Source organism: Triticum aestivum, chromosome 4B, assembly GCF_018294505.1.
Source record: "Triticum aestivum cultivar Chinese Spring chromosome 4B, IWGSC CS RefSeq v2.1, whole genome shotgun sequence".
Classification (NCBI taxonomy): Eukaryota; Viridiplantae; Streptophyta; class Magnoliopsida; order Poales; family Poaceae; genus Triticum; species Triticum aestivum.
In genome coordinates, this window is record NC_057804.1 from 68275681 (window position 1) to 68302186 (window position 26506).

The window sequence follows — 26506 nt, forward strand, 5'->3', positions numbered from 1 at the left end:
TCGAATTTTGACTTGAATATTTTAGGAGCTGTACACATACATGTCTTGTGGACATCCACAAATATTTTTAGATTTTTTTTGACACATTTAAATTTGATATTTTTTGAAATGGGAGCATTGTAGCGCTGGTAACACTAGATATTTTCCTGGATGCTTCAAGTGCCACCATGAATTCTCTGGTGCCATGCTTCGGTTAATTGAGAATATAACTAGAAGGTTGATTAATTGGGAACCGAGAAAGTAATTAGCAATGATATTTCATTTTCCTCTCTCCTGTAGAAGGGTGCAGCTTAGCGTGACGTGTCTTGGAAAAAATATGATGCATACATTTATAACTTGATTCGGCTATCTGGGCAACATTACTATTTTTTCGAGAGTGCGACGAGCAAATTGCATAACAACTTTTTTTGTATACTAGAAGATAACAAAAGAGTTTACAAGATATTTCTTCAATAGAATTGCTAGGTAGTGTTGCAAAAAAAAAGAAGGAACTGGGTATCTTTATACTATAACTTCATAACATAATTTTTGCGATTACATGGGCAACATTACTATGAAGCTATACTGAAAAAAAAACAAAGTCTAATACTTGAACTTCAAAAGTGTAGTACTAATAATTCTTCAGACTTCAAGAACTTGATCGGAGCCACCAATGGATGCAAGTCGGCATCAGTCTTCCTTGCACGAACTTCCAATTATCGACAGATCGACATAGTGGATGCCTGTACGTCGGTACCTCTCCACGCCACCCCGAACTCTCTGTACTTCCTTGCTACCTGTTACCTGAACTTTTTTGTTGTTGAGAAAACTATGAAACTTCACTGAAACGGAGTTTTTCGGACTTTACCGAAATCTAATGCTTGAACTCTTTTTAAAATCTAATGCTTGAAATCTAATATTAATAGAACTGTAAAATTGTAGTACTCTATTCGATCCATGTTCGCTGGTTTAGTACTCTCTTCGATAGGAAGGAGTACTATTTTTTTGACTTTTTTTTAAACGGAATTCTTCAAACTTCGGACTTGATCAGATTGAGTTACCATGGACGCAAGTCAGCATCAGTCTTCGTTGCACGAGCTTCGAATTCTCGGCTCATCATTGTTGGTTTGAGATCGACCTAGCTAGTGCAGGCCTTTAAGAAGACCCCGGTATTTTCGCACGTCGCCGCCGAGCTCTACGTACTTCAGCCGCATGAAGACCTGCAGCGCGCGCACGCCGGCGGCAGCTGCGAGGCGAGGGCTCCCCAGCGGCGGATGGAAGCCGAGGTAATCGGCGATGTGCTCCAACCCCAGTGGCATGGCCGGGCAGCCGGCCGCCATCGTGGCCACATCATAGACCTGGTCGCCGATGTAACGCCGCACGGCGCCGTTGAACCCGGCCACGTCTCGCGGCAGCGGGGCGCCGCCGGTGACGATTTTGAGCAGGTATGCGACATGGTAGGCCCCAGCGTACGTGATCCAACTCCGCGACCGCCCACGCCGAGCGCCGACCAGGCCGGATTCAAACAGCTTCTTGTCTAGCATGTCGGCGCTGACGCCGTGGTCGCGGAGCGCGCCGACGTCGAGGCCGCGGCCGGCGAGGTACGCGAGGGAGTTCTCGTCGTGCGGGTCGGCCTGGGGGCGGAAGTCGCGGAGGTTGAACTCCCAGGCGTCGAGGTACCCGCCGTCGCTGTCGTAGAGCGCGATGCCGACCTGCAGCGGCTTAAGGTCGTCAACCTTGGCCTTCACGAGGGCGTAGCGCTCCTCCACGGTGAGGGCGTTGTGGTCCTGGCTGGGGTGGTGGACGACGCCCGGGTAGTGCACGTTGACGGCGACGTACTGGGCTCTGCTGGCGACGTGGCGGAGGTTGGCCGATTCATGCTTGAAGTTGGACGCCCACACGGAACGCACCGGGACCGCGGACGACGGCCATACCGGCGACATGGGTGCATGGTAGAAGTACGGCGGGGGCTGCATGGGGAGCGCGTAGTGGAAAGGTGGCGGCGGAAACATTGGGAACATACCAGCGGCCGGGTTCATGCCGATCGATGCCTCTGATCGACCGGAGAAGCTTGTAGCTCTGCGTTGGTGTTAGCTAGGCGGGTGGTGTGTTGGCATTATATGGAAGGAGAGGGAGTGGAGTCGCAGTCGTAGTCGGACGAGGAAGGATATTGCGGTGGTGGGACGACACGGACCGGCTGCAATTCAGAGAAGCTAAGCAGCGTGGGTCATGAGAACTCGTTACAGTAGTCGTGAAGTGGTACGGTACTCCCGTAAAAAGAATTTCATGGAGTTGTTTTTGGTCGCTCGACAAAGTGGAGACCACCTATCACCAATCATGGATTTTTTAGCATAATTTTTTTATTAACTTAGAAGCATTTTACAGAGACAAGCGTGAGAGGTAGCAACACTGGATACGGAAAAAAAGGTTATCCTGATTGAACAAAGACATGCATCAAAACATAAGCAACGGGAATAGTATAGGCCTATTTTAAACTTTCAAAGTTAGGCGTGCAAAATGACGAGCCTTGATGCTTGATACGAAAAGAAAAAGACTATTTTATATTCGAGCAAGTAGTGACATGTTGTCCCAAGGACCTGGAGCAAAGTGAATGTCCGTCGCTTTTACTGCCAAGGCTAGCACTGAGCAATCCATGAAGAAGTGAGGATCCTGAGCATTGAGTATGTCCGCCAACATGGTTGCAAGCATGAGACCAAAAGTCTCAGCTTGAAGAGAAGAAGAAGAAGAAGAAGCACACTACAAAAAAAATACACTTCCGTGATGATATTTGTTTGTTACACTAGGTCGCGTTTTTTTATCATGCATGTACATCCATGACGATTTTATGACAGAATCAAGATAGTCATACCTGTGCTGTCGTAGAAGTGTTTCATGACATTACCAAAATTATCATCACGAAAGTGTCCACTTCCATGACGATAAATCGCGCGTCACAGAAGTGCTTTCATCAAGGGTGACCGATACGTGGCATCCACCGTAACGGAACGTCGTTAAGCTATCGGGTCGGGTTTTGGATCCGATAACCCGTTAACAGCCCCGACCAATGGGAATTTTCCACGTGTAAAATCATCATTGACTGGAGGAAGCACGTGTCGGCTCACCGTTAGGACAGATGTCATCCACTCGTTGGACCCAAGGCGCCTATGATACGTCGACACGTGGCACGGCCCAACAGAAGCCCATTCCTGCGAAAAGGCCGGCCCGTTTGACTTGGTCAAAAGGTGGCGGGCCGGCCCACGGAAAGCCTGTTAACGGCCTGTCCGCATATAGCCATTTACAACCCGATAACCCAGGGCCCGTTACGCCCTATCCGAATTAGGCCCAGTAGCGTCATCTGAGCCGTCCAATATGATTCCAGCCCGTTTTAACTTCCGGCTCATGTGTGGCCCATGACTTCTTTCGGCCCATATGAGGTCCTTTGTAACTCTTGGCCCATTAACGACCCGTGGTGAAACTGGCCCGTAATGAACAGTGTATCACTTTATACCCATTAACGGCCCATTATTCCACTAGGCCGTTGAGGGAGTCCTGGATTAGGGGGTATCCGGACAGCCGGACTATATACATCGTCCGGACTATTGGGGCGTGAAGATACAAGACTCAAGACTCCGTCCCATGTCCGGATGGGACTCTCCTTTGCGTGGAAGACAAGCTTGGCGATCCGGATATTGTATTTCCTTCCTTGTAACCGACTCCGTGTAAACCCTAGCCCTCTCCAGTGTCTATATAAACCGGAGAGGTTGGTCCTTAGAAGGCCGATCACAATTACAATCATAATCATCATAGGCTAGTTTCTAGGGTTTAGCCTCTACGATCTCGTGGTAGATCTACTCTTGTACTACTCATATCGTCAATATTAATCAAGCAGGAAGTAGGGTTTTACCTCCATCGAGAGGGCCCGAACCTGGGTAAACATTGTGTCCCTTGCTTCCTGTTACCATCAGCCTAAGACGCGCAGATCGGGACCCCCTACCCGAGATCCGCCGGTTTTGACACCCACATTGGTGCTTTCATTGAGAGTTCCTCTGTGTCGTCGCTGCAAGGCTCGATGGCCCGTATCGTTGTTAAGGACAACATTACCTCTGGGGGAGCGCTGGCTGTAGGCCAAACACTCTGACTTGGCGGCCTCATCATGGCCGCCCCATCGGCTGTCGCACCGACGACGGCCTCTCGGGTCGTCACGCATAACCTTCGCATCAATTCAGAACTCGCCGAACAGATGGATCCGATAGGGCTCTCCTCCCTGAATAAGCTCTTGGATCGCATCGCCGCTCTGGGAGTCGCTACAGACTATGACCAGATCGGGCTTAAACCCGACCGAAGGGACATTAAATCCCCGCCACCCACCCATGAGATAGCGGTAGTGGAGGAACCACATGCGGATTATCCCTCTATTTTGAGGACTAATTATGTCCGGACCACCGAGCTCCCTCAGCCGGACTCTCGCTCAAGGGAAGACATGACCCAGATCCCGGACTTGGGATCGGGTATTCGGCCAGAAAAATTGGGCAGCACCTCGGATCCCGAGCTGTTGAACTCGGGAGCTCCCATGCCCCTGGGCGCTAGATCGGATCAGAATCCGAATTCAGCTACGCCCGCTCACCCAGACTTAAACCGTCTCTCCCATATCAGGCAAGAGCCCTAGGAGACAGTACATCGCTACTGGGCCAGATTCCTCCTTGTGCTAAACAAGGTCAAGGACTATCGCGAGGAGGACATAGTCTCACTTTTCTGCAAAAACTGCACGAACAAAGGAATCCTTAATGCTATAAGTCGCCGTGACGTAGTGCACTTTGCTGACTTGGCAACCATAGTACAAAAGTACTATGCGATGGAAAGCGCCTGGAAAACCCAAACCGAATTTTGGGATAGTCCGGCTCTCACCAAAACCTTTGTCCGAACTAAACGGGCGAACTCTCGTAAGTCAGCCGATCCAATCCCCAAGAAACCAAAGCCCACCCCGGGGTGGGGAACCGTATTGGAAGAATGGCTCAATGGGCCATGCAAACTCCACAGTACTCCGGACACAACATCAACCCATAGCCTTAGGGCATGTTGGATCCTCCGGCAGGTAGCAAAAAGTGGCGAGGATCTCCTTGTAAGCCATAAAGCAGAACAACATGTCGGTAAAGAACATAATACGGTATTAACAGTCTTCGAGACTTTCGCCTCAAACAACAGGCGCAAGCGAGCTCATCGAAGCTTCGCTGAAATCTGCCATGTGGCAAAAATAAATCCGTGGAACGACACTGCTATAACCTTCAATGCCAGTGACGAACCTCGACTCCAGGCCTTTCGGGCACCAGCCGCTCTGGTCCTTAGCCCAATCGTGGACGGCTTTTAGCTCTCTAAAGTACTCATGGACAGCGGAAGCGGATTAAACTTGATCTATGAAGAAACACTCATCAAGATGGAAATTGATAAAAGCCGCATTGAACAAAGCGACACAACCTTCAGGGGGATTATCCCTAGTCGGGAAGCACGGTGTGCGGGAAAAATCACACTCGATGTGGTATTCGGCACCCCAGAGAATTATAGCTCCGAAGAAATCACATTCCAAGTGGCTCCTTTCAGCAGCGGATACCACGCCCTTCTAGGGCGGGACGCGTTTACAAGCTTCCAAGCTATACCCCATTACGGGTACATGAAGCTTAAAATTCCTGGACCCAATGGAATCATCACTCTAGCCAGTGATCCGGACGTCGCACTTCGCGCCGAAAATAAAACTGCAACACTAGCCTTGGAAGCATTATCCGAAGCCCTAGTAGCCGAAGAATTAACAACACTGTGTGCCACCGTGGACAGGGACGACGTGATACTTGACAAGCGACCCAAGTCCACCTCATTCAAACCCGCAGAGGAGATAGTCAAATTCCAAGTCCATCCAACGGACCCCACGAAGACAGCTTCCATCGGGACTCAGTTGAGCCCCGCAATGGACGCCGCGCTGCAAGACTTCTTACGCGAGAATTGGGACATTTTCGCCTGGCACCCATCGGACATGCCGGGCATCCCACACAGATTGGCCGAACACAACCTCAATATACTGAAAGGATACAAACCTGTCAAGCAGACTCTAAGGCGGTTTTCAGAGCCCAAACGGCAAGCCATGGGGGAAGAGCTAGCCAAGCTACTCGAGGCCGGATTCATTAGAGATATCAAGCATCCGGATTGGCTGGCAAGTCTGGTGATGGTACCAAAGAAGGACAAATCCTGGCGCCTATGCGTCGACTTCAAAGACCTCAACAAGGCTTGCCCCAAGGATCCCTTTCCCCTCCCTTGCATCGATCAAATCATCGACGCCACAATAGGACACGATTCATTGTGTTTCCTCGATGCATACTCTGGATATCATCAAATAAAGATGGCAGAGTCCGACCAAGCTGCAACAACTTTCATAACACCTTATGGACCTTTCTGCTTCAACACTATGCCTTTCGGGCTTAAGAATGCCGGCGTAACCTACCAACGCATGATTCAAACATGCCTGGAAAAGCAAATCGGCAAAACAGTGGAGGCATATGTGGACGACCTGGTCATAAAAACAAGACACATCGAAACCCTAATAGAGGACTTGAGGCTCACGTTTGATAACCTCCGAACGTACGACATCAAGCTGAACCCTGAAAAATGCGTTTTTGGCGTCCCCTCTGGGAAACTGCTGGGCTTCATTGTCTCCAATAGAGGAATTGAAGCGAATCCGGCAAAAATCCAAGCTCTGTCGTAGTTGGCTATACCAACAGACCTCAAGCACATCCAGAAACTAGCTGAATGCGTAGCTGCTTTGAGCCGCTTTATCTCCAGATTAGGAGAAAAGGCATTACCTCTTTATCACCTTCTTCGGCGCACCGAACACTTCGTGTGGACGGATGCAGCTGCGGCCGGACTCGATGAAATAAAGACCTTATTGGCTAGTAATCCAGTCCTAACAGCGCCAAATCTATGTGAACCAATGCCGCTGTACATAGCTGCAACACATCAAGTTGTAAGCGCAGTGCTCGTCGTCGAACGAGAAGTTGACGGATACAAATTCCCGCTCCAAAAGCCGGTTTATTACGTATCCACGGTCCTCACCCCATGCAAATCCTGATTCCCACATTATCAAAAAATAGCATACGCGGTCTTCATGGCATCCCGGAAGCTATGACACTACTTTCAAGAGTGTTCGATTACGGTGGCCTCCGAAGTACCACTCAATGACATAATAAATAACCGCGACGCTACGGGCCGGATTGCTAAATGGGCCATCGAGCTCCTTCCGTTTGACATAACATACAAACCACGGCGGGCCATCAAGTCGCAAGTACTGGCTGACTTTGTCGCCGAATGGACAGAAGCCGAACTCCCTAAAGAGTACGGCACGTACTCTAACTGGATCATGCACTTCAACGGCTCTAAAATGCTGGCCAGATTGGGAGCAGGTGTAGTCCTGACGTCTCCCACCGGAGACACGGTCCAGTACGTCCTCCAAATATTATACACAGACTCCAACAATGCAGCCAAATATGAGGCTCTGTTGCACGGTCTTCGGATGGCAGTCTCTATGGGCATCCAACGCCTAGAAGTGCGCGGGGATTCAAACCTCGCAATATCGCAAATAAACGAAGACTTTGATGCCAAGGATCTGAAAATGGCAGCCTACAGTAATGCCGTCCTCAAAATGTCAGCTCGGTTCAAGGGGCTCGAATTCCACCATGTGGCTCGAGAAAATAATCAAGCGACGCACGTCCTCTCCCGCATCGGCGCTAAACGCGACCCTGTCCCACCTAACATATTCCTGGAAAGGTTGTTCAAGCCATCCGTAGTATGGGAAGGGGAGTCCGACAATACTAGCACGAATCCGATAACACCCCCAGATTCCGAACAATCAGACATAATCGGAGGCTCTACCACCGAAATAACATCTTCGGCCCACAAAATCATGGCTGTAATCGCCCCGTGGACTGAGCCTTTCTTGGCCTACCTAAATAGGCAGGAGCTCCCCAAAGACCAAAGTGAAGCACGATGCATCGTCCGACATTCTAAAGCTTACAAAGTCCATGAAGGGGAACTCTATAAGAAAAGTGCGACCGGAGTGCTCCAAAGGTGCATCTCCGAAGAGTAAGGGCGGCAGCTTTTGGCTGAAATCCATGCCGGACTGGGCGGGCACCACGCCGTGGCTCGAGCACTAGTCAGCAAGGCCTTCCGTACAGGCTTCTATTGGCCGACAGCCCGAGCAGACGCACAGGACCTTGTCCAACACTGCGTCGGTTGCCAACTCTTCACCAATCAGAGTCATATGCCCCCTACCGCTCTCCAAACAATCCCCATAATTTGGCCCTTCGTGGTCTGGGGGATGGATATGGTCGGACCTCTTAAAGGGGGAAGCCATAAGGAAAAATACTTATTGGTCATGGTGGACAAGTTCACCAAATGGATAGAAGCCAAACCAGTCAAAACGGCCGAATCTGGACCAGTAATAGATTTCATATCCGGGGTCGTACACCGATACGGTGTCCCCCACAGCATCATCACTGATAATGGCTCAAATTTCACAGCCGATGAGGTGAAAACATGGTGCGGCAAAATGGGCATTAAGCTTGACTACACCTCCGTCTACCATCCCCAAACAAACGACCAGGTTGAACGGGCAAACGGTCTCATCATGAGCGGCATCAAACCCAGACTAGTGCGATCCTTGACTGAGTCGGACACGCACTGGGTCGAAGAGCTCGACTCCGTACTCTGGGGGCTGCGGACCACGCCGAATCACACCACCGGATATACACCATTTTTCATGGTGTACGGCGCGGAAGCAGTATTACCCTACGACATAATACATGATTCGCCACGCGTACGCATGTACGAAGAGAAGGAAGCCGAGTTAGATCGACAGGATAACTTGGATGCCCTGGAGGAGGAGCGCGACATCGCAAAAGCTCGTTCCGCATTCTATCAACAGCAGGCTCGGCGATACCAAAGCAGAGAAGTGCGGGCCAAAACTTATAATATTGGCGAGCTCGTTCTATGCCTACCGGAGAAGAAGAAGGACAAGCTCAAACCCAAGTGGGAAGGTCCCTTCGTCATTGACAAAGTTCTCACCGGAGTAGCGTACCGCTTACATAATGCATCCGATAATAGACTCGAGCCGAACCCATGGAACGTGGCCAGACTCCAGAGATTCTACGCCTAGCGCCGAACTCAGTGTTCGTTTCCTTACCCCCTCCCTTTTAATTATGCTCCATCCCTTTTCCTTTCTTGACCTTTTTCCTCTTCATACAAAGTATTTAATACAGTGCGAACTCCTATATCACTCCGGCCGCACTAGGTGTGTAAGCAATACCTGGGGGCTTCCTATACGGAAGCTAAAAATAATTACTCTAATGGCTTTTTTGCCCATCACATATGCGTTTCTTTTTCCATATGTGCATTTTCTTCACCATTATATGCATCGATATGACTTAAGATGTGGCCAAGCTGGGTTGCCTAGCTCTTGTGTTTATACCCTACGTTCTCGTTAATTCGGCTAGGGCATAAGGGGAGCACCTCTACGATTGTTACTGCCGGTTCATTCGGATGTGTACCTCAGAATGGGTGAAGCCAAAAGCTAGCGTCCTTAAGAGAATATTCGGTCTGTGAACAAAAGATGTATTTGTTTATTACAACGTAAATCCCCAAAAGTCTTGTATCCCGTGCCATTGCTCGCAGTCCGAACATGTGCATTGTCGCATGCGTACCCAGGGAAAGGAACCCCTAACGGAACTATTCTTCCTGGAAGATGTTTCTTACTATCCATGTAATATAACATAACTAATTGGGTACTTGTCTATTCAAGCAGTTATGACCCCTACGCCTGGTTTCCACGCATACCCCGGTTTTGTATAACTAAGTGGGTATTCGGACACACCCCGGGCTGTAAGATCCGGGGGCTGAAGCGAAAAGGTCCGCCATGACAAATGATTTTAATCCGGCTAGGGACTACTCATGTCCATTGAATTACACAGTCACTTGGACTGACTATATTCCTCCTCTATACCATCCAACAGGCTATCTAGCTTACAATCCTGTTGAGAATACTGGGCGACTAACGCTACCTGGTCATATACCAGACTCACGGGAATTTCTTGCCCATCGGGCCCCGCCGGTCCTACTTCGGCCATATGGTTCGTGTCCAGCTTGGTGTAGCGCGTCTTCACCATAGCCCAGGCTTCTCTTGCACCTTGCCGGCAAGCTAACATCTTCCACAATCGGAAGCGCCGCCGTGCTCCTTGAAGCATATCTACGAGCTCCCCCATGCCATTCGGTAGGAAGCTCGACGGCCACAAGGCCTGAGCAACACCCTGCATCACCTGCCGAGCTCGGTCGTGCAGTTGTGAGAGGTCTTGCAGTACATCGCTTGCAGATGAGGGTATCTCCTCCTCAGGGCGACCCGTTAACATTCCTACAAGCAAAATACTTTCATTATACTTCCTCGCCGAACTATAATACAGTTCGTCTAGGCACTTACCATAAATGTTGCATCGAAGCCATTTGTTCTCCTTCACGGAGTCCGCCAGCTGAGCGAGGACGTCTTTTAATTCCACGTCCAGCCGATCATTGGCATCTTGAAGATTGTTCTTCTCCTGCCTAACTTGCGTAAGAATGCGCTCGCCAGCCTTTAGCTGCCTTTTGAGATGCGATTCGTCATCTCTTACGCCCTCCGGATTCACCCCGGGCTTGTCTACAGAATTCTCTGTTAGACTTGTCATACCAGCCATTTACTAACTGGTGCATCTTTGTACAATTGAGACAAATGTTACCAAATGAGGCCTTCTGGGTTTCCTCTAACTTGGCAACCGCGTCCCTCAGTTGGGCCTTGCTCTCCTCCAGCTCCCGAGACAATTGCTCATTCTTATCTACAAGGATCTGTGCATAAATTGATCCTTAAAACAGTTGTTCCAACCATTTCAAGTCTCAGGGGCTACTGCTATACATGCTTATCAAATTTTCTTACCCGTATATCTTTGGTATACTAGTCTGTCGCTCGGGCAAGCCCGCCTTGAGCAGCTCGGATGTATGCGTCTACCGAATTGAAAGCATTAAATGCCTCTTCGGAAAAGATATTGTTGCGAAGTACGGCCCATCAGCGCCGGTGATTCATGGTGCTCTCTACTTCGGAATTCGTGGCAGAGAGCATATCCGCGTCCTCTGTCGGAGAACTATGCGTCATCGGCCCCATGTCCGCCTCCACTCTCGAAGCCGGTTCTGGAATCCGGCTGGTGGAGGCGTGATCGGCAGGATCCTCGGATATAGTCCGGATACTCCTCTTCCTGACCAGGGCACAAAGGGCGCTGTTATACTTCAAATACCATAATTGCAGGACAGGGTTTTGCCTTACCTCTGCAGCGGCGTGTCGATCCTTACTGCCTTCCTCTTGAGCATGCCCGATCTGGACACCCGTGGTCGACGAGTCCCTAGGGGCTCGGCCCCGCGCTCTGACCGTCGTCTCTGCAAAAAACACGACACTTCAAGGGTAAGGCATGACATCTGAAGGGAGTCCTCTTTGGAGGATAGGATTTTTTCGGCTTGGCTTACACGTGACGTAGGTAACAGTCTGGGATAGTCAGCAATAATGGCCACTGAGGCGCCATCACAACTCGCTTGATAAAATATCCCGTTGACAAGCTCCGCGGTAATATCCGGATCTTCTTCGAGTCCTGGATCTAGCGCCCTTCCGGGGTCCTCTGGCTGCGGGGAGGGGCTGGACATTCCTTCTACGGCCCTCCTCAGTTCCTTCTTGGAAATATCGGAGCAGATAACCTTAGCGAATAACGCCACAATAAGTAAAGTGGGGAAAGGAATAACGACTTACCCAGTTTGGGGGGTTGTACATGGAGAATCCATCCCGCGGTTTAATATGAAGGATTTTTTCCTCTTCTCCTTTGTATAAATCGGACAATATCCTTGCCAGAGCAGTGGCGGAGTCCGGACCCTTACGGCCACAACGGGTGACATCATCTTCCCAGTTGAAGTGCCACATGGGCTTCCCCCGATATTGAAGCGGTTGCACTCCCCGCATTATGCATATTGCCATAACCTCGACTATCGTCAGTCCGGATTTGGCCAGTAACTTTATCCTGCTCATCAGGAAGTGTATTTCCCTGGTATCCTCCTCTTGGGGGCCCCGGGGGCGCCAGCTAAGACGTGCCCTCGGCGAGGCATTACTGAACTTAGGGAGACCCGTACGGATTGGATCCGGAAGGGGAACATCATCAATGTAAAACCACTCTGAAAGCCAATTCTCTGGTGCCTTCTTGGGAGTGCCGGACAGGTATCCAGTCTCGGCAATGCGCCATACTTCGGCCCCGCCCACTTGACATAGGGATTCTCCCTGGCTGCGGGGGACGAGGCAGAACAACTTCTTCCATAGCCCAAAGTGAGCCTCGCAGCCTAGAAATAGCTCACAAAGGGAAACGTACCCTGCTATATGGAGTATGGAGGCGGGGGTAAAGTTGTGCAACTGGAGGCCGTAGAACTCCAGGAGCCCACGAAGGAACGGGTGGATGGGAAACCTGACGCCCCTTAGCAGATGCGGGATGAGGCATATTCCCTGCTCTGGAGATGGATTAGGAGATCCCTCCGCCTGTTCCCCGCTGTTATAGGTGGCTATTCCGGCTCGGACGGGGACCATGAACGCCGGTGGAAGAAACCCTTGGGTTTGTAACTCTGTCAAGCGGCTATGAGGAACTGAACACTCTTTCCAGTCCCCCGGCTTGGAGCGAGGAGAGCGAGCAAAAGAGCTGCGACGATCGGCCATGTTGGAATGGTTCTTTCCGGAGCGCTCTGTTGGATGCTTGCTCGAGGGGGGAGAGTGAGGTTTGGATCTGAGAATTCCCGTCTCTTCAAATAGACGGTCAACCTGAAGGATCGGGGGTGACGAATGCAAAAACGCCTCGGCTCCTCGCATTCCTCGACACATGGAGACGGTCATTATTGAGGCACTGAAGCCGAGGAGTACAACATTGATGGGAAGCCGGACACTATTCGTTGTAACAAGAACTTTGGAGTATTCAGAGGAGGAACCCGCCTTGCAATGCCGAAGACAAGACTACGCGCTGGACTCATGGTCATTGAATCCTGGTTCAGGGGCTACTGAGCGAGTCCTGGATTAGGGGGTATCCGGACAGCCGGACTATATACATCATCCGGACTATTGGAGCGTGAAGATACAAGACTCAAGACTCCGTCCCGTGTCCGGATGGGACTCTCCTTTGCGTGGAAGACAAACTTGGCGATCTGGATATTGTATTTCCTTCCTTGTAAACGGCTCCGTGTAAACCCTAGCCCTCTCCGGTGTCTATATAAACCGGAGAGGTTGGTCCTTAGAAGGCCGATCACAATTACAATCATAATCATCATAGGCTAGCTTCTAGGGTTTAGCCTCTGCGATCTCGTGGTAGATCTACTCTTGTACTACTCATATCGTCAATATTAATCAAGAAGGAAGTAGGGTTTTACCTCCATCGAGAGGGCCCGAACCTGGGTAAACATTGTGTCCCTTGCTTCCTGTTACCATCAGCCTAAGATGCGCAGATCGGGACCCCCTACCCGAGATCCGCCGGCTTTGACACCGGCAGCCGTTTCCAGCCCAAGTTATCTTTCGACCTTCTCAGGGCCCATTTATTCTTGGGCTCATTTGTAGCATTCGGTTACTTATGGCCTGTTACTGTCATTTTCTGCTTGTGAGCCAAATTCAGCCTGTCGTTATAGTCGGCCCGTTTGTGGACCGTCAATACGTTGGGCCGTTTTCATGTCAAAAAAAACCCGTTGGGCTATTTTCATATAGTTATCAAATACGGTCCGTTATGGTCCACGAATAGTAAGGCCCATGACTGGCGAAACGATGATACGCCTGGTAGAAGGCCCATGGATCCTACGGCCCGTAGAAGGCCCATGGACCCTATGGCCCGTAGAAGGCCCATGGACCCTACGGCCCGTACAAAGGCCAATGGATCCTACAACCGTAGAAGGCCCATGGATCATACGGCTCGCAGGAGGCCGAGGGTTACAACAGTTTTGTGTGCTGCCATGATTATTTTGGCCTAGTTACCAAAAATAGGCTATTGTGGCCACTATAAAAACACAAAAAAAGAACTACAGTGACTACAAGCAAACAACTAAACAAGACAATGAGGAAATAAATAAGCAAGCAATTAATGCTAGCCTATTACTGCTATTACACATATTACATCCACTGGGCATCAAAGTTGGCCACCAGTGCAAATATAGGGAACAAAACAACATATTACATACACTGGCCGTCAAAATTGGCCACCAGTGCAAATAAACGCGGCAACAAAACAAGAGCATAACTGAAACAACTTCAGAAGAGCTCAAGAAACGTTATCCTAGGTATCCACCATGCTGGCAATAAGCTTAGCAAGCTTATTAGCTTTGTCCTGTTTGGCGCTAAAATCCTCCAATGCTTGTTGTTGCACCAGAAAGTATGCATCTGAATGCCCCAAGGACTTCTGCAGTCCTTCCGCTTCTTGTCGCAACACATCTGATCGATGTCTTTTAGCTTGCAGTTGAGACTCAAAAAACCGAATTGATTCAGACAGTGAGTTTGAATAGCTTGTGCAACAGTAGTGGCTAGTAACTCGAACACTAAATCAAGACAAGACTTTGGGGTTGTCTCACAATCTTCAAGATAGTCTTCCTTAGCTGTTTTATCAGCTTTGTTGGAGACCAACAAGGATGTGTCACTATCCTGAACCTTATCTGCATTACTTCATTTACCATTGCTCAATAAGGCACTCTTCCCCAATATTCTGTCAGCATTCTAAAAATAGAAACAAGCAGACACATAACAGGTTTAGCATGTACTAGTATATGAAACTCATTTCGGTGAACCAGTTCATTAGTAAGGTGGACAGGATTAAACTACCAATTCTTCTATTGCCAAGTACTAGTACATAATAAAAGCATCAAACAAACATATATCTATGTCCTATGGTCACTGAATTGTCTTGCCAAATCAAAATAGAGACACGGTTCAAATCATATCAGTTCAAGACAAAGCAGCAGTGAAAGAATACAAAGCGTGGGAAACTACACGACACAACAAGATTTCAGATGGGTACGACGGGTCTACATGTACAACAACACTATTGGCTCTGTTGTGATGCTAGTAACATGCATGATATGAGAAGTCAACTGTATACACAATTGAAATTGAAATCAACAGAGCTATTGATAAGAGCAAACCTGTTAAAGAAACATGCGTGAACATACATGCTATTCCATTGGAGTTTCGATTGGATCCTTCAATTTAAAAATAAGTTTGTATCAGTAAATACAGTGATACAAGAGCAAAGCAGTATGCACGATAGCAATCATAGTTAAAAAAGGCGCACCTAGGCTCTAGGCGTTGGCAAAACGCATTGCGCATAACTACGCTCAATCTGTGCATAATTGTGCATAAGCATGCGCTTTGGTCAGTAAAGCGCAAGGCGGTGGCAAAACACACAATTAACGCCTAGTGCTTTTTTGAACTATGATAGCAATGGAATCTTAAATTAGAACAGTTGTTCTTCAGGTTTAGGCACTTATTCTACATGAACAGAGTAAAGTAAGACGCAGGAATATAGTACTTAAAAATAGAAAATGAGCTCATAGACCTTACCATATTCTTGGTTCGGGACCAGTAAAGAACAAGGCGTTCCCAGTCATCGTCCAGTAAATGTGTCTCAGGAGAACGTAAGGGAATTTGATGAGTTTCTTTGCCGGTGAAGTATGTTTTCTTCAGGTAATTCCGATACTGCCACCAAGCATTCTTGAAGATAGCAGAGGTATTAGCACAGGTTATCTCATCCTGAGTTTCCAAATCGGTCCTTCTCTATAGAGAAAAATGGGAAAATTTGCTGTATTATAACCATCATGGAGGTAGGATGTATGGGACAAAGCAAAGTAATTGCCATGAATAACATTACTTACACATAACTCCTGGACAAACACCTGCAACTAGCATTTTCCTTCATCTTCAGTATAATATTTCCAAGATGGGAAGATACACACATACAATTTAACAACATCAAATGCGATAGCTGCTAAACTACGACTAGCTGGTTGTGCTTCCTCCACAGGAATAGGCGTACTAACTGGTGGAGTTGGGGTTCGCCGTGGTAGTACTGGCCCTTTGGGCACTGGAGCTGCCTTACTAACTGCTCTTGTTTGGGAGCTCTGTGGTGGAGATGGTGCTATGTCAACAGGAACTGGGTTACTATCTGCTGGGGTTGGGGTTAGATTGGGTGAAGTTGGTCTCTGTCCATCACAGTAGGGGTACAATCTGCAAGAGTTTGGGTTATGTGTGGTAGGGCTAGTTCTTGTGCATGTACAACCGGGGTGCTATCTCCACCAAGAGGTACCACTGTTTTATTTGAAGACCGTGTTTTTAGTCCGCTATATACTGGCATCACCTGCTCCAATTCAAATGGCTGATAAACAGGAAACATAGTTGAATGTACATACATTGTATGAGAGACAGATGCAATAGATAGTGTGGAAAAAGGCATGAAATAGTTGACATGTATATTGTTTAACTAAAACGGATAGCATGACATAATTTCACATATATGATGTTTATCTAAACTGGATAGCATAGCATAACATAATTCAAAGATATGATGAATAACTAAATAGGATCGCATGACATAATTCACCTACATGTTATCTAAGTAATCAGGATCACATCATTTAATTCACATATGTGATTTATATGCTAAACAAAGGGCATTCGATATGATGTTTGAACTAAGAACATGGTGTTGAATATTGTGTATATGATGTCTAAACTATGGAATGCAAGACACCATATGCATGATATGAGCAGTATAACCGTGCCAAGTTTGAGCATACACCTCGGTGGGGGAATAGGACTAGTCATCTGTCTCTGAATCCATCTCTAAGGAGCTATCCGGACCCAACAAGAGATCTGCTTCGACAGGTAGCACTGTCTGCTCTGAAGGCCTTATTTTCACTCCATATTTTTCCATCTCCCACCCAAATGGCTGATTCACAGGAAGAGTAGTTTAATGTACAAACATTGTCGACAAATGGAAATGTAATGAAGAAAAGGATGGGCAAGATATCATTCAAATATATGATGCCTGGTTAAACAGGATAGCATTGCACATTTCACATATATTATGGCTGGCTAAAAGACATGCGACTGCATAATTCCCATATATGATATAGTAACTAAACAGGTGGCATTACAGAACATGTCTAAACTAAGCAGATGATAGATATGATGTCAAAAGTAGGCACTGCAAGGCAACATATGCATGATATGACTAACATCATCATGCCAAGGTAGAGCAAACACCTTGGGGGGTAAATAGGAGTGGTCAGTGGCGTCTGAATCCGCCTTAGAATAGATATCTTCCTCTGGATTACAATCTGGAGAGGGGTGGGGAGGGTGAGGGAGTCCTGGATTAGGGGGTGTCCAGATGGCCGGACTATGACCTTTGGCCGGACTCCCGGACTATGAAGATACAAGATTGAAGACTTCGTCCCGTGTCCGGATAGGGACTTTCCTTGGCATGGAAGGCAATCTTGGCGATACGATTTGAAGATCTCCTCCCATTGTAACCGACTCTGTGTAACCCTAGCCCTCTCTGGTGTCTATATAAATCGGAGAGTTTTAGTCCATAGGACGAACAACAATCATACCATAGGCTAGCTTCTAGGGTTTAGCCTCTCTAATCTCGCAGTAGATCAACTCTTGTAATACCTATACCATCAATATTAATCAAGCAGGAGTAGGGTTTTACCTCCACCGAGAGGGCCCGAACCTGGGTAAAAACATCGTGTCCCTTGTCTCCTGTTACCATCCGCCTAGACGCACAGTTCAGGACCCCCTACCCGAGATCCGCCGGTTTTGACACCGACATTGGTGCTTTCATTGAGAGTTCCTCTATGCCGTCACCTTCAGGAAGGATGCCGCACCCCGTCTTTAAAGACGGCGCTGTCGCTAAAGGAGCTTTGGCTGTCGGTCAAACTCTTCGGCTAGGCAGGTTCTTGATGACCGCCTGTTCAGCCGCCGTGCCGACGATGACCTCTCAGGCCATCGAAAGCAATCTTCACATCAGCTCGGAACTCGCCGAGCAGTTAGATCGGATAGAGCTCTCTTCCTTGAACGAGCTCCTAGATCGCATCGCCGCCCTGGGAGTCGCCACAAATTACGGCAAGATTGGGCTTAAACCCGACCAGAGAGAGATTGACTCTCCCCAGGTCACCCACCACGTTGAAGTGGTGGAAGAACAATGCGGTGCATCTTCACCCGCTCTAAGGACCAGATGTGTCCGGATTCTCGACCCCTCCAAGCTGGATACCCGCGGAGGGGAGGATGTTGCCCAAGTCCTGAACCTAAAGTCAGGCAGGAGGCCTGATTCATTGAAATAATGTCCAAGAAAGCAAGCCTCCGAATTCAGAAACCTCTTGGCCCCTGAATCTTTTATCGGGCAGGGCTCCAGACTTAAATCCACCTGAGGGAGTTCCGGATTAGGGGGTGTCCGGATAGCCGAACTATCATCATCGGCCGGACTCCAAGACTATGAAGATACAAGATTGAAGACTTCGTCCCGTGTCCGGATGGGACTTTCCTTGGCATGGAAGGCAAGCTTGGCGATACGGATATGTAGATCTCCTACCTTTGTAATCGACTCTGTGTAACCCTAGCCCTCTCCGGTGTCTATATAAACCGGATGGCCCTAGTCCATATGACGAACAACAATCATACCATAGGCTAGCTTCTAGGGTTTAGCCTCCTTGATCTCGTGGTAGATCTACTCTTGTAACACACATCATCAATATTAATCAAGCAGGACGTAGGGTTTTACCTCCATTAAGAGGGCCCGAACCTGGGTAAAAACATCGTGTCCCTCGTCTCCTGTTACCATCCGCCTAGACGCACAGTTCGGGACCCCCTACCCGAGATCCGCCGGTTTTGACACCGACATTGGTGCTTTCATTGAGAGTTCCTCTGTGTCGTCACCGATAGGCTCGATGGCTTCTTCGATCATCATCAACGACGCAGTCCAGGGGGAGACCTTCTTCCCCGGACAGATCTTCGTATTCGGCGGCTTTGCACTGCGGGCCAATTCGCTTGGCCAACTGGAGCAGATCGAAAGCTACGCCCTTGGCCGTCAGGTCAGATTTGGAAGTTTGAACTTCACGGCTGACATCCGCGGGGACTTGATCTTCGACGGGAGCCACAGCCGAGCATGCCGCACTGTCACGTCGGGCATGATTTAGCTCTGCCGCCGGACAGTACCCTAGAGGCCGCACTCGAGCCCGCTCCGATCCTCAATTCGGAGCCGGCCGCGCAGATCGAAGATGGATGCCTGGACACCGCCTCGGGGGCTGCAACCTCTATGGCTATAGAGCCAAACACTGACTTTGTCCCTCATAAAGCTCGCGACTCTAAGGTGCCAGACTCCTCGCCGGACTCAGAACCTCCCGCGCCCGCCCTGATCGAATCCGATTGGGCGCCGATCATGGAGTTCACCGCAGCGGACGTCTTTCAACACTCACCTTTCGGCGACATCTTGAGTTTGCTAAAATATCTCTCGTTATCAGGAGAGCCCTGGCCGGACTGCAGTCAGGACGGTTGGGACGCGGACGACGAAGAAATTCAAAGCCCACCCACCACCCACTTGGTAGCCGCTGTCGATGATTTAACCGACATGCTAGACTACGACTCCGAGGACATCGACGGTATGGATGATGATGCTGGAGACGACCAAGAACCAGCGCCCACTGGGCACTGGACACCCACCTCATCGTATGACATATACATGGTGGATATCCCAAAAGATGGGAATGGCGAAGGAACAGAGGAAGATGACCCCTCCAAAAAGCAGCCCAAGCGCCAGCGTCAGCGGCGCCACTCTAAATCCCGCCACAGCAAGAATGAAGACTCCGGCACCGGAGACAATAATACACCGGACAGTGCTGAAGACAACCCGCTCCAGCAAGATATAGCGCAGGAGGACGGAGACGCCAGCCCTTATGAAGGAGCGACAGGAGAAGAGGCAGAGGATTATACGCCTCCCTCCGGAGACGAAGCGAGCCTCGACGATGACTAATTCGTCGTGCCTGAGGATCCCGTCGAACAAGAGCATTTTAAACGCAGGCTTATGGCCACGGCGAACAGCCTCAAGAAAAAGCAGCAACAGCTTAGAGCTGATCAGGATCTGCTAGCCGACAGATGGACTGAAGTCCTCGCGGCCGAAGAGCATGAGCTCTAACGCCCCCCCAAAAGCTACCCTCAACGCAAGCTGCTCCCCCGATTAGAGGAGGAGGCTTACGAACCTGCATCACCAGGAGACAATACGGCTGACCCACCACCCCGTGGTCGTGATAGAGTGGCCTCTAGGCCCTTCACCAGACCCGTACCCCGGCATCGCTCGAAAAGCACACGGCCACAGGGGAACACTCTGGACTTGCGAGATATATTGGAGGATAAGGCAAGACAATCAAGATTGATCTACGGATCGCGTGGGCATCCCACGATACGTGACGACAATCGTCGCGCCGGACACAGTAAGTCCGGCCGGGCCGAACAAAGTAGACCAAGCTCCCTTGAGCTCCGTCGTGATATCGCCCAGTACAGAGGCGCCACACACCCACTATGCTTCACAGATGAAGTAATGGATCATCAAATCCCCGAAGGGTTTAAACCCGTCAATATTGAATCCTACGATGGCACAACAGACCCCGCGGTTTGGATTGAAGACTATCTCCTTCACATCCACATGGCCCGCAGTGACGATCTTCACGCCATCAAATACCTCTCCCTCAAGCTTAAAGGACCAGCCCGGCATTGGCTTAACAGCTTGCCAGCAGAGTCAATTGGGAGTTGGGAGGACCTGGAAGCCGCATTCCTCGATAACTTCCAGGGCACTTATGTGCGACCACCAGACGCTAATGACCTAAGCCACATAATTCAGCAGCCAGACGAATCGGCCAGGCAATTCTGGACACGGTTCCTAACCAAGAAAAACCAAATCGTCGACTATCCGGATGCAGAGGCCCTCGCGGCCTTCAAGCATAACATCCGCGACGAGTGGCTTGCCCGGCACCTGGGACAGGAAAAGCCGAAATCCATGGCAGCCCTCACATCACTCATGACCCGCTTCTGCGCGGGTGAGGACAGCTGGCTAGCACGCAGCAACAACCTCAGCAAAAATTCTGGCAGTCCGGACTTCAAGGACCGAAATGGCAGGCCGCGTCGCAACAAAAACAAACACCGCATTAACGGCAATCATATTGAGGATACGATAGTCAATGCCGGATTTAGAGGCTCTAAATCCGGTCAGCGGAAAAAGCCATTCAAAAGAACTACTCCGGGTGTCGTGGTTCTAAGCCTGACAGTAGAGTGGGGGGTAGGTATGGAGAGGCAAGGTCCTAGCTATGGAGAGGTTGTAAACACAAGGGATGTACGAGTTCAGGCCCTTCTCGGTAGAAGTAATAGCCCTACGTCTCGGAGCCCGGAGGCGGTCGAGTGGATTATGAGTATATGAGTTACAAGGTGCCGAACCCTTCTGCCTGTGGAGGGGGGTGGCTTATATAGAGTGCGCCAGGACCCCAGCCAGCCCACGTAGGAGAGGGTTTAAGGTGAGTTAAGTCTGGGGCGTTACTGGTAACGCCCCACATAAAGTGTCTTTACTATCATAAAGCCTACTTAATTACAGGCCGTTGCAGTGCAGAGTGCCTCTTGACCTCCTGGTGGTCGAGTGAGTCTTCGTGGTCGAGTCCTTCAAGTCAGTCGAGTGAATCCCTCGTTGGTCGACTGGAAGGCGACCTCTTCTAAGGGTGTCCTTGGGTAAGGTACTTAGATCAGGTTCGTGACCCTACCCTAGGTACATGACCCCATCATTAGCCCCCGAATGGATTGAGGCTTCGAGTGAGGAAGGAGTTGATGTCATTTCCGATTAACCTTTGCGCTCTGGTCGTGCGTTGTTCTGGACCAAAGAATCTCTTCGTCGATGGTGAGCAACTTGTCTTCAGTCGACTCGATTCATTCTCTTCTTCCGTCGAGTGATCTTTCGGGCTTCGACGATCCTCGAGCGACGGATCGCGGGAAACCCCGCGTCTGACAGACTGATCTGCCGTTCGCGGATTCCGCGGGATGCGAAATATGGGGACGCGCGCGAAGTGGAGCGGACCACGGCGTTCGGATGGGACGGGACATAGACGCCTCGATCTCCGCGCCGCTTTCTTCGCCACGTATCCCGTCTGCATAACTGCTCCCGGATATGATTAGATCGACCGGGCCCACCTGTCATCCACTCGGAAGGGACCTTATAAATGCGCCCGGCGAGGATTTCTGTGCTGTGCCTCAGCATTCTCTCTCTCTCTGCTCCCTTCGTCCCCGTCCAGCGCGCTCGCTCTCGCCCTCGCACAACTTCCCTTCGCGCATCTCGCCGGCAACCATGGCCAAGGAGAATACGGCGGCGCTGGAACGTGCGAAGAAGGCGCCGGCGTCGGAGAAGGCAAAGGGGAGATCTACCAGCCGCGGCGGGTCCTCGTCCAGATCCCGCCTGCCGAAGGGCTGGGTCCAAGGAGACTGGATCCAGTCGACCATCACAGAGAAAGACCTCCTCGACATGGCCAACGAGGGCTTGATCCCTCATGGAGCTGCGAGGCTTCTGGGGAAGGAGTGGCAGCCCCAGCCAGAAGAGGGTGAGTGTGTGCTCTTGGCCAACCATGTTGATCGTGGATTTTCTTTGCCGCCGAGTATTTTCTTCCGTGGCTTCTTGAACTTCTTCGGAGCGCAGCTCCACCACTTTACCCCAAATTCTATTGCCTATCTTGCCGCGTTCGTGTCCATGTGTGAGGGTTTCCTGGGCTGTCGACCGCACTGGGGTTTGTTCAAGCATATATTCACGTGTCGCTCTCAGACCGTGAAGAAGGCGAGCCCAGGTGATGAGAGAACCCGAGTCGTCCAAATGTGTGGGGGTCTGGGGATCCAGGTGAGGAATAAGAGCACCTTCCCGCCCATGACCTTTCCCGAGTCAGTCAGAGGCTGGCAGTCGACTTGGTTCTACTGCCAGGACCAGTCGACGCCGGGGCAGTCGAGTGGACTCCCTCAGTTTACCATGGACCGAGTGAACAAGCCCTCCTCTCTGAAGCTGATTCCGGAGGAGAAAGCTGACGTGAAGATGTTGATGGAGCGCGTGGTGCAGTTGGTTCGGGAGGGAGTGACGGGCATGGATCTCCTGGAGGTCTTCCTTAGGCGTCGCGTCCATCCCCTTCAGTTCCGGAGCCACTGCATGTGGTTGTACTGTGGGACTGAAGACGAGACCCGAGTCCATCCAGAAGCAGTCGACGACGTCACTCTGGAAAGATGGATGGTAGCCGTTACCGGAAACAAGGATAACCCATGCGGAGCCAGAAGGATTCCTCCACTCGACCACAACAGCGATCCAAACAAGGTACGTTTGCTCTGCTCTCCACTGTGTCTTTGTCACATTCATTTCTGTTTATCTTGTCGACTGGTCAATTGATCCTTGTCTTGATATCTGCTAGGCCCTCACCGAGCTGTACTCGATGCCCAATGGGGCACAAGCTCCGACTGAGGAGGGTGAGGCGAGTGGGGGCGAGAGCCAGGAAGAGGAGGAATGGGACTCGGACGTTGCAGAGGATGATGACGATGATGATGATGATGACGGTGATGAAGATGAAGTTGAGGACGAGGAAGAAGAGGAGGAGGAGGTCGTACCACCGCGCTCAGAAAGGCGGTCGAAGCTTGTCCACGACCCTTCGACTGAACGTGGCAAGGGGGTTGCGACCGTTGTTCAGTCGACCAAGCGCCCTCGGACCACCTCTCCGGTGCCGACTGAAAAGGCGCCGAAGCAGCCCAGGGCGGCCCCGTCAAAGACGATTAAGCTCCTACCGAAGATGAAGGTGTCCATCCCCACCATATCAGGGTAATCGTGCTGCTTGAATCTTCTTATTTTGTGTGAACTTTGTCTCTGGTCGACGCTGAAGTTAGTCGACTGATCCTTTGGAGTTGCAGTGCTGCTACTTCTGAAACCTCAGCCCGGGCTGATGACCATGAGATGGAGGACGCAGTAACTTCGAAACCAGGTACTGTATTCTTTACGCCGTTCTTAGTCGACTGACTCGCGATCTCTGATCCTGATTCTTCTCCGTAGCTCCACCCAATGCTGTTATCAATCTCCCTGATGATGATGAGGATGAAGAACCACTGAAGCGCAGGAGGAGTAGGAAAGCGTCCGCCAGTAAGGTGCCCCAGGATGTGACGGCGCCTGAGATTCTGATTGCGGAGGAAGAGAACACCACTCGACACACGGTGTCCTTCGTAGATCCATTGACGAGTGCTCAGCAGCCCTCCCTCTTCACGACGCACCACGTCCCAGAGGACCAAGCTGGCGCGGCGAAGGAAGCGATACGCCAGGCGGGAATCATGATGGAGCAGTTGAAGACCATCCGGGATGCTATCCAGGCAGCTTATGATGCCAGTTCTGCCCTCCAAAGCAATGTTCAGGTCAGTCGACCACCGTTTGTTCTGTTGGATATGCTACCAAAAACTTTTCCTTTCTGGAATTTATAGTAGTCACCCACTGGGTGTGTCGATTAAACTCCGTGTTAGCGGGGGCACGCTGAGTGCATCCGCTGGGTGTAGTCCCCAAGGCTAAGGTCGACTGCTGGCAGTCGGCCTTAGGCTTTATGATGTCAATCTTTCTGTCAGTCGACTATGTCGACTGGATTTCACAAACCGGTGGGGGCACGCTGAGTGCACCCACTGGGTGTAGTCCCCGAGACTGTGGTCGACTGCTTGCAGTTGATCACAGTCTTAGAGAATGCATCTCGCTCTTTTTTTTTTGAGGTCGACTGGTCGACTTTGTCTTCAACAGGATTAGTGGGGGCACGCTGAGTGCACCCACTGGGTGTAGTCCCCGAGACTACGGTCGAATGCTTGTATTCGGCTGTAGTCTTAGAAACGTGTGTTTTTTCCTTTTTCACTCGGAAGTGAATTATATTTGACATTTAGTCGATTGGTTCTTCGCAGAACTCTTGTGATCTTGTGGCTCGCTACTCTGAGCTGGAAAACAAGCACACTCAACTCGAGCTGAGCCTGAAGCTGGTTCAGGAGAAGCTGACAAAGGCAAAGGAGGAGACCGAAGGTATGTTTGGTGAGACCCTGACGACTGCTTTTCCCCTTGCTTGTTTCAAAATCTGATCTTGCTGTAACTTGCAGGTAAGGTAAGGGAGGCCCAACAGAAGAAAGACCTCGAACTAGCTGAGAAGATCAAGCTTGCTGACGAGAAGTTAGCTTCAGTCACCAAGCTTGAACAAGACAATACCAATCTGAAAGCCGCTCTTGGGATCGCCAACAAGGAGGTCAGTCGACTAAAAACTGATAAAGCTGCCCTGACCGACCAAGTCAGTAAGTTGACTGGGAAGAAAAATGATCTGGAGGCCTTCCTGAGTGGTCTTGCCAAGAAGCTGTTTCTTATGCTTGAAGGTAAACCTCTATGCTCGGCAAACATTTCCAATTGTGGTTTTTCCATTTGACCATCCCCTTGACTTAGTGATCATCCTTGCAGAATTTTGTCAAAACTTTGAAGAAGAAACTAGCCGGCTGGAGCCAAACCTCGACCCCGTCAATTCTCCGGTGAACGACGAAGTTGCCATGGATGTTTTCCGACTGGAGTCTCGTGTTGCAGCTGTCGTGGACTATCTCGCAAGGCTGAAGGCCGCCACATCTCGCATCGACTCGACGCTCTGACCTGAGGAGACACTTCAAAATGACCTTGAGTCGCTGATGGCCCGCTTGAACTCGATCCCTGGTCGAGTGCAGGAATGGAAGAAGTCCTCGGCTCGGTGTGGTGCAGATGTTGCTCTGTGTCTGGCCCGAGTCCACTGTAAAGATGCGCAAGAAGAGAAGCTGGCGGCCCTTCGGGTGGCCAACACCAAGAAACACGACTTCAGGTCCTTTATGGAAACTTTCCTTGCAGCTGCCACTCGGATCGCCGACGGAATTGACCTTGACGAATTCGTTGCACCTTCCAGCCCTCCACAGGAGGGGTAAAAAACTTCTTCTGGCTCGACGCTTTAAATTTGGCTCGGTACGCCGAGTGGAATTGTAACCGATAAACCTTAACAGGCTTAACGCCTGAGCACTTTCGGTTCCTTTAGATATCGATTCAAACTTGAATTTGGTGCTTGAATACGATTGCCTTTGGCTCGAAATGTCCTTTGCAGGTTCAAAGCAAGGCGCCTTTACTGCAATCGACTTATTCTTTAGTCCACTTAGGCGAGCACTGGGCTGCGGCTAAGCCTCCGAGTGGAAGCCCGGCTTACCACTCGGTAGGATTTCTATAACTTAGGCGAGCACTGGGCTGCAGCTAAGCCCCCGAGTGAGAGGTTTACTCTTCACTCGGTAGGATTTTGATAACTTAGGCTAGCACTGGGCTGCAGCTAAGCCTCCGAGTGAGAGGTTTGCTCTTCACTC

The 26506-nt window shown here is 50.2% G+C and overlaps 1 protein-coding gene across 1 annotated transcript; it reads right to left on the bottom strand.

Annotated features, from left to right (window-relative positions):
* Positions 1-474: 474 nt before the first annotated feature.
* LOC123094441 (probable CCR4-associated factor 1 homolog 11) lies at positions 475-2055 on the bottom strand. The gene has a single exon (XM_044516449.1). It carries the CDS (start codon positions 2016-2018, stop codon positions 1122-1124), a length of 897 nt encoding a protein of 298 aa, XP_044372384.1. The 5' UTR covers positions 2019-2055; the 3' UTR covers positions 475-1121.
* Positions 2056-26506: the final 24451 nt, after the last annotated feature.

Excerpts from the sequence above, each read along its gene's own strand:
- LOC123094441 (XM_044516449.1), bottom strand. The coding sequence starts at position 2,018 with ATGAACCCGGCCGCTGGTATGTTCCCAATGTTTCCGCCGCCACCTTTC.